General features: G+C 46.4%; 1 protein-coding gene across 3 annotated transcripts in view; it reads left to right on the top strand.

Annotated features, from left to right (window-relative positions):
- Nucleotides 1-12,888, top strand: part of KATNAL2 (katanin catalytic subunit A1 like 2) — a 46,584-nt gene that overhangs the window by 27,984 nt on the left and 5,712 nt on the right. For all 3 annotated transcript variants that reach the window (XM_028749040.2, XM_028749038.2, XM_028749039.2), the window contains 6 exons: nucleotides 594-671; nucleotides 2,785-2,883; nucleotides 3,971-4,034; nucleotides 5,674-5,792; nucleotides 9,833-9,924; nucleotides 11,967-12,077. In XM_028749040.2, coding sequence (XP_028604873.1) covers nucleotides 594-671; nucleotides 2,785-2,883; nucleotides 3,971-4,034; nucleotides 5,674-5,792; nucleotides 9,833-9,924; nucleotides 11,967-12,077 — 563 coding nt within the window. The remainder of the gene's footprint in view (nucleotides 1-593; nucleotides 672-2,784; nucleotides 2,884-3,970; nucleotides 4,035-5,673; nucleotides 5,793-9,832; nucleotides 9,925-11,966; nucleotides 12,078-12,888) is intronic.

Genomic DNA, 12,888 nt, shown 5'->3' with positions numbered 1-12,888 from the left:
CGAATCCCCGCGACGGGGTGAGCTTCCATTGCTCGGTCCCTGCTCCTGCCAACCTAGCAGTTCGAAAGCACGTCAAAGTGCAAGTAGATAAATAGGTACCGCTCTGGCAGGAAGGTAAACGGCGTTTCCGTGCGCTGCTCTGGTTCGCCAGAAGCGGCTTAGTCCTGCTGGTCACATGACCCGGAAGCTGTACGCCGGCTCCCTCGGCCAATAAAGCGAGATGAGCACCGCAACCCCAGAGTCGTCCGCAACTGGACCTAATGGTCAGGGGTCCCTTTACCTTTTTATGTATCAGGCATGTCCAACTTCCAAGAGACTGCGATCTACTCACAGTATGAAAAGACCGGCTGTGATCTACCCATTGTCATTGCCAGGAGTTGTTGAGCTTTTTTAAGGGGAGGGTTGACCAAAGTTATTGAGCTTTTCTCGGGGCGGGGGGGGGGGGTCGACCAAATGTATTGATTTTGTTGTTGTTGTTGTTGTTGTTGTACTTCATGCCACGATCAACTTCATGCCCCCCCCCCCGTGATTGACGTATTTGACATGCCTGCTATACTGTATATCGATTGCATGTGCATGTGTCTTTTTTGTAGGAACGGTTATTAAAACCCCTGGGCGCCTTTATTGGGATGACTGGTGAAATGAGAGAACTTGCGACGGTTGTGAGCAGGGTAAGACCGAACCTTGTTTCTTTTCAGTCCTGGAGTATATGCTGAGCCTAGTTGGTCAAGGAATTAACCCTCCGCTTTTCCGCATTTCCGTACCCAACATCAGAATGGAGAAACAGGAGGAGAGTCTATGAATAACCACATTCTGGACACAGCCCGGCAGGAGAGTCCCCTGTGGAAGCCCCAACCTTCACTCTTCTAGCACAGCTTCCACCCGCTGCAGTGGGGTCCATGCAAGAGAGTTCGCTGCTGGGTGATGCTCTCTGTGTATGCACAGGAGGCGAGATAGATAAGATAAAACTTTATTCGCATTTATGGGTGTTGCTGTTGATAAAACGGATCGAAAGATTAGAAGGCTGCATAGTATCAGGCCAAGTCATTAAAGTAAATCAGAGCTTGGTGGGGCTGGTTGTCAATGGTTTGCTGTAGTGGCATTTGGTGGACGTAGTCTGCCTCCATCTCCAGTTCCTCAGGAGGAACAAAGAACATAACAATTGTTTTGGTGGAGAAGACCATGTTCCACCTAGTCCAACAGTGGCCAGCCACGTAGCTCTTGTTTCTCCTTCGTAGGAAGATAGGAAGCTGTCCTGAGTCGAACCACTGGTTCATCTAGCACATCCTTCCTCAAACTCAGCCCTCCAGATGTTTTTTGGCCTACAAACTCCCATGATCCTCAGCTAGCAGGACCAGTGGTCAGGGATGAAGGGAGAGAGAGAAAACTTTATTCTCATTAGCCAATGGCCATAGCAACAGTAAAACATTACAGTATACGCAGAAAAGGAAATTTGATATAACAGCACAATTTAAAGTCCTGAATCAGCAGTCAGTTAGTGGCCCTTATTCTGATTGCCCCTGCTATAAATCTAGGAACCTTTGCTGTTATCTGCTCATTTTGATCTGATAGAAGGACATTGTGGCAGTGGTTGAGCACCCTGGGATGGTTAGTACGAGTGGGGTGATGATATCGTTCTCAGGTCTTTGTAGAGAGTACAGGACAGGAGGACGTGTGCCGCTGTTTCGGAGCTACCATCTCCACAGGGGCAAAGATGTTTTTCAGGCGGGATCTTTTGGAATCGACCCTCAAGTACCCCAGATGGCAAAACATCCAGTCTTGCAAGGCACAGGAGGCGAGGCTTGACGCTCTGTGGAAGGCGTGGGGAACCCTTTTCAGATTGAGGGCTTCGTTCACATCTGGGCAGCTTTCTGGGGCTGGGGTGGGGCCAGAGGTGAAAATGGGTGAAGCAACAAGTGAAAATTTTAACTTTCTACAGCAAACTTGTTCAAGCATCCACTCCTCAACATGTTTCATCTGATGAGCTGCTGGGAGGGGTGGCAGGGAAGAGCAGACCTTTACATGTACAGTGGTACCTTGGTTCTCAAACTTAATCCGTTCTGGAAGTCCGTTCCAAAACCAAAGTGTTCCAGAACCAAGGCACGCTTTCCCATAGAAAGTAATGCAAAACAGATTAATCCGTTCCAGACTTTTAAAAACAACCCCTAAAACAGCAATTGAACATGAATTTTACTATCTAATCCATAAAATGAAAGCAATAATCAATGTACTGTACTATAAAATAAATAAGACAGTATTGTAGTTGATTAAAATTAAAATATCCCCCCCTTACCTGCACTGATGATAGTCATTGTTTGCATGGGGGGCTTTTATCCATTTCTACAGTCACTCAATCAATCAATCAATCAATCAATCAGTAGGTGAACTGGGTTCCACACTGCAGCCCTAAGCCCAGTTGCTCTGCAGGAACAGTCAATTTCAGTGGGATTGTCCCCTAAGCAAGCATGTTCAGAATTTTTAGTCCTCCGTTGCAATAACAATTTTGTGCTTCTTCCCTCTCCTAGTGTTTCTCAGGCTTGGGTTCCCAGCTGTTTTTGGACTACAACTCCCATCATCCCTGACCACTGGGATGATGGGAGTTGTAGTCCAACAACAGGCTGGGGACTGACCGAGAAACACTGCAAAGCAACCTGTCTCTTTCTGTGTCACTGTTTTGTTTTTATGCCCTGGCACAATGGAGCTTAATTTGCTGCACCGATGTTTCCCTGGCTGTACAGGGAAGCTGGAGCCCTGCCTTTAAGAAGACCAAACAATGTCTTGCAGGATATCTACCTCCACAACCCGAATGTAAAGTGGGGCGATATCATTGGCCTCGATGCAGCCAAGCGGTTGGTCAAGGAAGCTGTTGTGTATCCAATCAGGGTAAGGGAACCTGTTTTGAAAGCTTCTCTCTCTCTGGACTGGCACTCCTGATCTGAAGAAGTGTGCATGCACACGAAAGCTCATACCAAGAACTAACTTAGTTGGTCTTTAAGGTGCTACTGCAAGGAATTTTTTTTGTTTTGACTCCTGATCTTGAAAGTGTCAACTTCTTAGCAGTGTTCGAAACTCCTCATTCAAAACTGTAATGAATGATAGACTGCCCTGTCTCCACTCCCACCCACCCGACTGTAGCTTACAATACCTTTAGACATGCCCAAGGATATGCCTGCAAAACAGACCTTCCTTCTCATCTACGTGCTTTGGTGAAGCTGGAAGTCTGCGAAGCAGAATCTGCAAGAAGTTTCGATTTTCCCTCGGGTTTATTGCGTGTCTTCCCTGTGCCAGTTACACATGGAGTTCAGTTGCAAACTGCCCCCATAATCCATGTAGTCTAAGTTACAAAATCAACATATATTAATAATAATAATTTATAGTTTATACCCCTCCCATCTGGCTGGGTTTCCCCAGCTACTCTGGGTGGCTTCCAACCGAATATTAGAAACAATACAGCATCAGACATTAAAAACTTCCCTAAACAGGGCTGCCTTCAGATGTCTTTTAAAAGTAAAATAGTTGTTTATTGCCTTGACATCTGATGGGAGGGCATTCCACAGGGCAGGCGCCACTACCAAGAAGGCCCTCTGCCTGGTTCCCTGTAACTTCGCTTCTCGCAGGGAGGGAACCGCCAGAAGGCCCTCAGAGTTGGACCTCAGTGTCCGGGTAGAACGATGGAGGTGGAGACGCTCCTTCAGGTATAAAGGGCTGAGGCCGTTTAGAGCTTTAAAGGTCAGCACCAACACTTTGAATTGTGCTCGGAAACGTACTGGGAGCCAATGCAGATCTTTCAGGACCGGTGATATATGGTCTTGGTGGCCACTCCCAGTCACCAGTCTAGCTGCTGCATTCTGGATTAATTGCAGAATGGGATGGTGGTCATTTGGGTGCTCAAAAGTGTTGCAGAAATTGCAGTTTGACTCCCGGAAATTATTATTATTATTTAATTCTGATATTGTTTTTCTCTGCTTAGTATCCACAACTGTTTACTGGCATCCTCTCTCCATGGAAAGGACTATTGCTTTACGGGCCCCCAGGTACTGTCTGTTTGCGAATGAACTCCCGCATCCCTTACACCACAGCTTGAGAGACCTTTTTGTGCATCCCCTCCCCTTGGGGTAAACACCTTTCTTACTCCTGGCTGAAGGCGGACATAACGTTTTTCGATATTGCTCACATCCACGGTGTGGACCTGGCCGCATAAATACTCTTGCAGCCTTGCATATCTTGTGAGATGTACGCAAGATCAGCTTCCATTTCTGCCTCTCTGGCATTCCCTCTTGCTGCAGAGTAGCTGTTCTCCATTTAAAAAGGAAAAGGTTTTAAAGAGACATGTCTCTATATGCTGCCTTTAACAAATAAAAACAACCACCACACCTGTGAATCCCTTGCAAAACTCCTCCAAAGACTGGGAGCGTTTTTGACTGAATGGTTAACTAAACGACCACTGCATCTGTTCTGGGAGGATTTACCGTATTTTTTGCCCTATAGGACGCACCTTTTCCCCTCCAAAAATGAAGGGGAAATGTGTGTGCATCCTATGGGGTGAATGCAGACTTCAGGAAGCTATCCGCAAGCCTGCGGAGGAGGAGGAGTAGTTTGGATTTGATATCCCGCCTTTCACTCCCTTTAAGGAGTCTCAAAGCGGCTAACATTCTCCTTTCCCTTCTTCCCCCACAACAAACACTCTGTGAGGTGAGTGGGGCTGAGAGACTATAGAGAAGTATGACTAGCCCAAGGTCACCCAGCAGCTGCATGTGGAGGAGCGGGGACGCGAACCTGGTTCCCCAGATTACGAGACTACCGCTCTTAACCACTACACCACACTGGCTCTCGCCAGTGTGTTCCCGCCGGGCTCCGCAGGCTTGCGGATAGCTGCCCTAAGCCCGGGGTGCGCGGCGGGCTACAGCGCCGCGCTCCCCGGACTTCAGATAGCAGCAAGCTCCGGGAGCGATGGCGAGGTTGAGCGCAACCTTGCCATCGCTCCCAGACCCATTCTGGGGGCTGGGGTCGGGGGAAGCTCAGGCGCTTCCCCCGCCCCCAGCCCGGCAAGCTCCAGGAGCGATGGCGAGGTTGAGCGCAACCTCGCCTTCGCTCCCAAACCCCCAGCCCTGAGGCTAAAAACAAAGCCAAGGCAGCGAGCGGGATCCATCCCGCTCGCTGTCATGGCTTCTTTGCTCTTTGGGGCATGGGGGGGAAATATTTTTTTTTCTTTATTCCTCCCCCCCTCAAATAAGTGCGCCCTATAGGGCGAAAAATACGGTATTTTACGCAAGGAATGTAGGTATGTAGACTTAGCTGCTACATACAATCTCAATAATACCCTTTCTTCCTATCTCTGGTCGATCCAATCCTGGGAGAATATTATTTATCCCAAACCCAAATGATAATGTTAAGATAGAAAGACAAGGTTTTCTTCCCAGCTGACTTTTGCTTGAATGCTGGTCGAGTGATTGTTACGGAAACGTCACTTCCGATAAGTTATTTCGCTTTTTCAAACTCCTTTCAGATGGTTAATTGGGGATTTTTTAACGGAGGTACGCCTCTTTTGACCAAATATCTCAGGGGAATCATTTATTGTGGGGATAAAGGCTTGCACAGTTCCTCAGTGGGGAGAAATGTTGAGGAGCGCCTATGTCAAGACTGAGTGCTGACTTATTTCCCTGCACCTTGTAGGTACTGGGAAGACTTTGCTAGCCAAAGCTGTTGCCACTGAATGCAACACAACCTTCTTCAACATCTCGGCATCCACCATCGTCAGCAAATGGAGGGGAGATTCAGAAAAGCTTGTGAAAGTAAGAGTGCCTTCTGTTTTCCTCATGCCCTGGCAAAAATCCACAGTGTTTGGCAGAGAATCTTTAAGTGAGGTGGCCTAATGCAGGAATGGACCTATTCTTCCCCCTTCCCTCCTTTCTTTTCTAGAAGCCCCATGGCCCAACTCTTGCTTTGTACCATTCAAACGTGAGTTCATTTTCTGGAACAGGGAAGGTGTAGCTAGCCTAATTTAAGTGATCCCAAATCCTCAGTTTGTCTTAGGGATGCAAGAGTTTCCTTTCTAGATCAGGGCAAGGTCCACCTAGACCTGTGTCTGTACAGTGGTACCTCGGGTTAAGTACTTAATTCGTTCCGGAGGTCCGTTCTTAACCTGAAACTGTTCTCAACCTGAAGCACCACTTTAGCTAATGGGGCCTCCAGCTGCTACCATGCCGCTGGAGCACAATTTCTGTTCTCATTCTGAAGCTAAGTTCTTAACCCGAGGTACTATTTCTGGGTTAGCGGAGTCTGTAACCTGAAGCATATGTAACCCGAGGTACCACTGTATATCTATATCTATATCATCTAGATCATGACGTGGGTGGTGCTGCGGTCTAAACCACTGAGCCTCTTGGGCTTGCTGATCAGAAGGTTGGTGGTTCGAATCTGCGCAACAGGGTGAACTCCCGTTGCTCTGTCCCAGCTCTTGCCAACATAGCAGTTCAAAAGCACGCCAGTGTGAGTAGATAAATAGGTACGGCTGTGGTGGGAAGGTAAATGGTGTTTCCATGCACTCTAGCTTCTGTCATGGTGTGCCGTTGCACCAGAAGCGGTTTAGTCATGCTGGCCACGAGCTGGAAAGCTATCTGTGGACAAAGCCTGCTCCCTTGGCCTGAAAGTGGAGATGAGTGCTGCACCCCATGGTCAAATTTGACTGGACTTAGCCGTCCAGGGGTCCTTTACCTTTTATCTATATTTTACCAAGATATCTATATTTTACCAAGATAACATATATTCAGTGCTATCAAAAAGAAAATGAAGGAAGAATTCTACAACCTTACATAAATTATCAGAAAATTTCTTAGTTTTGCATAATTTTGCTAGTTATGGGAAGGGCAGTGACAAGGCAAAGAAGTACTTGAAATCCTACCCATTTTGTCTTTGGAGATTTTACGAAGGGTTTGCTAGTGCTCTGATCACATACTGCTAAGCCTATCACTGGAGTTCTAAGGACCAGGTTCTTTTACTATCAAATGACACCTTTGTTTCTTAGTATGATAAGTTATCTGGCCTTTTTCTTTCTGTACTGGTGTGTAAATGCAGAATCCATCGATAATCATCTGGCTGCAGCAGTGAATTAGGCTCACAGTATGCGGTTCCATTAATGGCAAAGATTAAAGTTGCAACTTCAGACACATGCTGGAGTTTGCGTCAGAATGGAGTTTGAATGCAGTCATCTTTTTAAGGAAAACAAGAACACACGATGCTAAAAGTGACAGGATATTGGGTTTTACCTCTCCTTAAGAATTCTGTTTGTAAAGCAAAATAAGCCATCATCCTTAGTTTAAAAAGAAAAGCCAACAAAAATCTCATTTTGTGTAATACGTGGGATTATCCACGTTGTGTTTTGATCAGGAAAACAGAAGCTATTTAGTCCAACCAACCCAACTTCTAACTTGCATTTATATTTTTAAAAACCCCTTATTTAATATATATATATATATATATATATATATATATATATATATATATATATATATGGAGCAACAATACATAAAAGGGGAATGTTTTAATCCTTGGTGCTCTTTTAGGATTTGCCCAGAATCCCTTTCTGGAATAATTTTCTTCTATCCTATTATTCTCCATATACTTGGGTAGGATTTAGGAGAAAAGATTTAAAATGCAAAGACAGGATTATTTGTGTGTGTTTGCTCTTTCTCTCCTCTTTTATAAGCCGTTCAGATTTAAGAAGTGGTTTGGCCTACCCAGGGACGCGGACTTATAAAAAATATTGGGGGGGGGGGGGCGGGCGGGAAAGCTCATGAATAATAAATAAGCTCATGAATATGCAAATAAAGTGGCGCCGCCTCCTCGTGAGCGAATAGGGGAGAGCGTGCTGCGCCTATTAATCAGCTCCAAAGGAAATTGGGTGGAGCTTTTGCTCGGGAGGGAGGGCAGGAGGCATGCAGCCCGCCCCTCCCTGTGCATTTTGGGCTGGGGGAGGGGCGGCGATGGCGCTCTGCTGGAGGGGCGCCGGAGATTATTGGGGGGGCGGAGCCCCCCCCAAACGAATTTTTGAGGGGGCTCGGGCCCCCTCAAGCCCCATGGAGTCGGCGCCTATGGGCCTACCAAACCAAGGCAGCGTTTCAGATATTTTCTCCAACTAGCCTTGTGGCATATGTGTTTCCTTCTCTCCCCCTCTGTCAGCCAGAGCCCATGGCAGAAAACAAAACAAGTGCAGCCTTTTATTTTATTAACTCTGTACCCTCAATTCTCTGAATGGATCAAAATGTCATAATGACATAATATGAGTAAGTGAACACAATCATTCACTACAGTTCAACTGCGTCAAAGCCAAAAATGTACAGCATTTGGCTCTATTCCAGCCCGTACTTGGAAGTTGCCATTTGTTTAGGCAGGGGTCAGCAAACTTTTTTTAGCAGGGGGCCGGTCCACTGTCCCTCAGACCTTGCGGGGGGCTGGACTATAATTTTTTTTGGGGGGGATGAACAAATTCCTATGCCCCACAAATAACCTAGAGATGCATTTTAAACAAAAAGACACATTCTACTCATGTAAAAACATGCTGATTCCCGGACTGTCCACGGGCCAGATTGAGAAGGCGATTGGGCCGGATCCTGCCCCCAGGCCTTAGGTTGCCTACCCATGGTTTAGTGTTTTTAAAATATATCTGCTGTGAAAGCAAATGAAGCCTGAGCTCCGGTAAAAGGACTTCATGTGTTTGAAGTTAATGCCTTTGTTCTGGGTAAAAACTGATTTATCTAAATGGCCTGCAGTGAACGGAATAATTGTAAATATAGGTTAAAGAGGAATGTGCAGGAAGAACATAGCAATGCAGTTCATCATATGAACTTGGAGGTTTTTAAGCAGAGGTTGGATGGGCATCTGTCATATATCATGCATAAGATCTGTGTGTACCTGGTGTTGCTCTCCTCCCACCCCAAAATTTGAGTTCTACAAGCCCCATGGAAAAGAACAGGAAGTAAGAACGTAAAAAGAGCTGGATCTCCAAGGGTCCATCTAGCCCAGCATACTCTTCTCACAGTGGCCAGTCAGATGCCTAAGGGACCTGAGCGCAACTTTCCTTCTTTATTTATTTGGCGATCACTCATAGCCAAGTACAGTAAGATTGTCTTCCATGAACACAGTCTTAACATCGAGTCTGTAAGTGACTGCGGAGGCCAATTCTGGATCTACACGTCCTTCCACAGTGGGGACATGGGTTTCCGGGCAGGAGTTGATCACAGTGAGGGTTTGCCAAACGTGCCTTCCTCTTAGCACGTTCCTCCCTTTCGTCCTGAGTTCAAGCGTCTTCAAAGCCCATGTCACCTTTGATAAAGGCTGTTCTCCAATTGGAGCGCTCACAGGCCAGCGTTTCCCAGTTGTTGGTATTTATATTTATATTTACATTTTTGAAGATTTTCCTTGAGAGAGTCTTTGAACCTCTTTTGTTGACCACCAGCATTACGCTTTCCATTTTTAAGTTCGGAATAGAGTAGTTGCTTTGGAAGACAATAATCAGGCATCCGAACAACATGACCAGTCCATTGAAGTTCATGTTGAAGAATCATCGCTTCATCACTGGTGAACTTTGCTTCTTGCCAGTGTACTGGCATTAGTTCGCCTGTCTTCCCAAGTGATGTGTACAATTTTTCGGAGACACCATTGATGGAATCTTTCGAGGGGTTGGAGATGGCGTTTATAAGTGGTCCATGTTTCACAGCGCTCTCCCCATTTGTGATCCCCAGCGACTGAAGTTGCACAAGAGCATGGCAGTGGGGAGATTTGTCCCTCCTGACTTGAGCTGTCTCTCCCTCCCTCCCCTTTGCTTTTTGGACAGGTGTTATTTGAACTTGCCCGCTACCACGCCCCCTCCACAATCTTCCTGGATGAGCTGGAGTCCGTCATGAGCCAACGAGGCACAGTCCCAGGGTAACAAACGTTCAAGTGGGGGAATACCTCTTTGCCGACTGTTTTCCATAAGGCAGATCCTCTTCCCGAATGGCTTAGAAATAAGCCTACCTTGTTCACTGCAAGAAAAATCTGTTTTCTCTTCCAATAGTATATCTCGCTCTTCCACTTCGGACTCTAAACATCCCTACGTTCAAATAAAGGAACAAACGCAGTATGTTTGGAAAGCCAAATCTGTTTGTGCCAGGTGGTCTGTGACTTAAGCTACTTAGCCTTCCCCCTGGGTTAAGCATGCCTGGGTCTGATCGGTGTCTGCCTGAATGTACTACCTAGTATACTCTTGTTCCGAGCTCCCAGAGGAAAGCTGGAATATAAGAGTAATCAGCAAGTATGTGAGTTTATGTCAAGGGTGGGGAACCTGAGGTCCAGGTCCAGATGAAAGCTCTAGGTCTCCTTATCCAGCTCTTAGGGTTCTCCCTGGGCCTTGCTCTTCTCCAGCCCTGATCTGTGGCCCTACAGATAATGGTGCAATGCAGCTTCCATCAGTCCCAGCCAGCGTGGCCAATGGCCAGGAATTATGGGAGTTGTAGTCCCACAGCATCTGAAGGGCTACAGGTTCCACGTCCCTCTTTTAGTCCACCCACCTGCTTTTACATCCAAGCCAACATCGGTCCGTACAGTCTTTCTCCCTCTGAGCCGGGTTCAAGGTCTCTGCATTAATCTACAAATCCCTGAGCGGCTTAGATTCAGGGTACCTTAAGGACTGCCCAGATCAGGGTTTCCCAAACTTGGGTCTGCAGATGTTTTTCAGACTACAACTCCCATCATCCCTAGGTAGCAGGACCAGTGGTCAGGGATGATGGGATTTGTAGTCCAAAAACAGCTGGAGATCTAAATTTGGGAAACGCTGGCCTAGACCCTTTTATCCTAGCTCAATTACTGAGAAGTGTTCTTGGTTATTTTCCATGTTGACAAGGCTCATTGGGCATCAAAATGGAGCCTTTAGTGTGTCGTCGACCCAGTATTGTGGAGTACTCTTCCAATAGTGAATCAGCAGGTGCCTTCTGTTCCAACCCTTAAACATCTGCTGAAAATCCTTCTATCCCACCAGGCTTCTTCAGGCAATTCAGAATTCATCTCTCCATAATAGTTGCTTGACGGTCTTGGGTTTAAATTTTTTATGTACTTTTATTATATACAAATGCTATTGTAAAAGGTTTTGTTGTTCTCGATGATGTAGTGGTAGATAAATATTTTTATAAATAAATGATAACGTAACTTCCACCATCAAGCACATTCCAAGCAGAGCGCAAGATCTCGCCAAGGAAACCTGTAAAATTGGCTGCTGCCCAGTTGCAGAATGCAGACTTTGCCTGTACCAAAGAATGACAAAATCTGCTGCGAAGCTCTCCTGCATGTCCCACGTTCAGCCAGACGGGAGTAGCGAACAGTTACAGATGTGTTTTTTTGTGCTGCTCCCATTTATTTTGGCGGAGCTTTCCCAGGAGAGCTTCTCAGTAGTTTGCACCATAGTTTGACGCAAGAATCTATAGGATTAGTAAGACACTCTGAATCAGACCAGAAGTCCATATTGCCTGGTATTTATCGGGAATGTACAAAGCTTGCATACTGCCACTGAACTATGGCCCGTTTCTGTTCCCTGTAATTATCCAAGCTGATCTAACTTAAGACTTAATAGCCTTCTCACTAAATGCTGGCTTTGGGATCTGCTCAGTGCCTCTTGCATTAATCTCCATGCAAAGATAAAACTCCAAAGTGTGCATTTCCTTTCATTTTAGTGCTCTTACATGAATGGATTCATTGCAGAATTAACTTCTGGGCATTAATCGTCATGAAGTTTGGACATAATGCTTAGGTTTTATCTCATGGAACTTAACCGCCCTTGGAACTGGGGGTTGGGCGAGACGGGGAGATGCAAAGCCCATGAATGGGCTTGTGCTTCTGAGCTTGTCCCCGTCTCTGTAACGGCAGTGGTCCTGATCCAGGCCAGGGAATAACATTGACTCCACCCCTCCCTTTCTCCATCCTTCACATCTTGGTAGCGGTGAACACGAAGGAAGCCGGAGGATGAAAACGGAATTACTGGTGCAGATGGATGGCCTGGCCCGGTCAGATGATCTTGTCTTTGTTTTAGCAGCTTCCAACCTGCCCTGGTAAGAGATCCGGAGAGTACGCTTTGAATACATTTGCGTGAGCCTCTAAACACAGATAAAGATTTTACTTAGACCCAGAGCAGTAAAAGCCTTGATATTTGGTTAAAGCCTTCAAAGATTAATTGGGAGCTTTTTACTTGGCTCCTGCAGTTCTTGCCGCAGGAGTGCATAATCCTCTGTAAAGGCAGCATATGCCGGCCCAAGCCAGCTGCTAATATTTAAAAAGGGGCTTGATGGCCAAGTTATTTACTATGGCTAAGCTAAAGAAGGGTTTCAACAAAGAAACGCTTAAGGTGCTTAAAACATCCAGTGCTCAGGAAAGATATGCTCTATAAATAGGCAAGGATGGATTTCATTGGTATTAAAAGGTGACTTTTAAAAGTTTGAGGATAAAACCCTTCAGATTTTTTAATGTCACGTAGATCTAGTGGAGGGGACGCGGGTGGCGCTGTGGGTTAAACCACAGAGCTTAGGACTTGCCGATCAGAAGGCCGGCAGTTCGAATCCCCGCGACGGGGTGAGCTCCCGTTCCTCGGTCCCTGCTCCTGCCAACCTAGCAGTTCGAAAGCACATCAAAGTGCAAGTAGATAAATAGGTACCACTCTGGTGGGAAGGTAAACAGCATTTCCGTGCGCTGCTCTGGTTCGCCAGAAGTGGCTTAGTCATGCTGGCCACATGACCCTGAAGCTGTACACCGGCTCCCTCGGCCAATAAAGCGAGATGAATGCTGCAACCCCAGAGTCAGTCATGACTGGACCTAATGGTCAAGGGTCCCTTTACCTTTACCTTTAGATCTAGTGGAATAGCTGAA

This window comes from Podarcis muralis, chromosome 11 (assembly GCF_964188315.1).
Source record: "Podarcis muralis chromosome 11, rPodMur119.hap1.1, whole genome shotgun sequence".
NCBI lineage: Eukaryota > Metazoa > Chordata > Lepidosauria > Squamata > Lacertidae > Podarcis > Podarcis muralis.
Note: the sequence above shows the minus strand (reverse complement) of the source record. Positions and strands in the feature narration are given on the sequence as shown.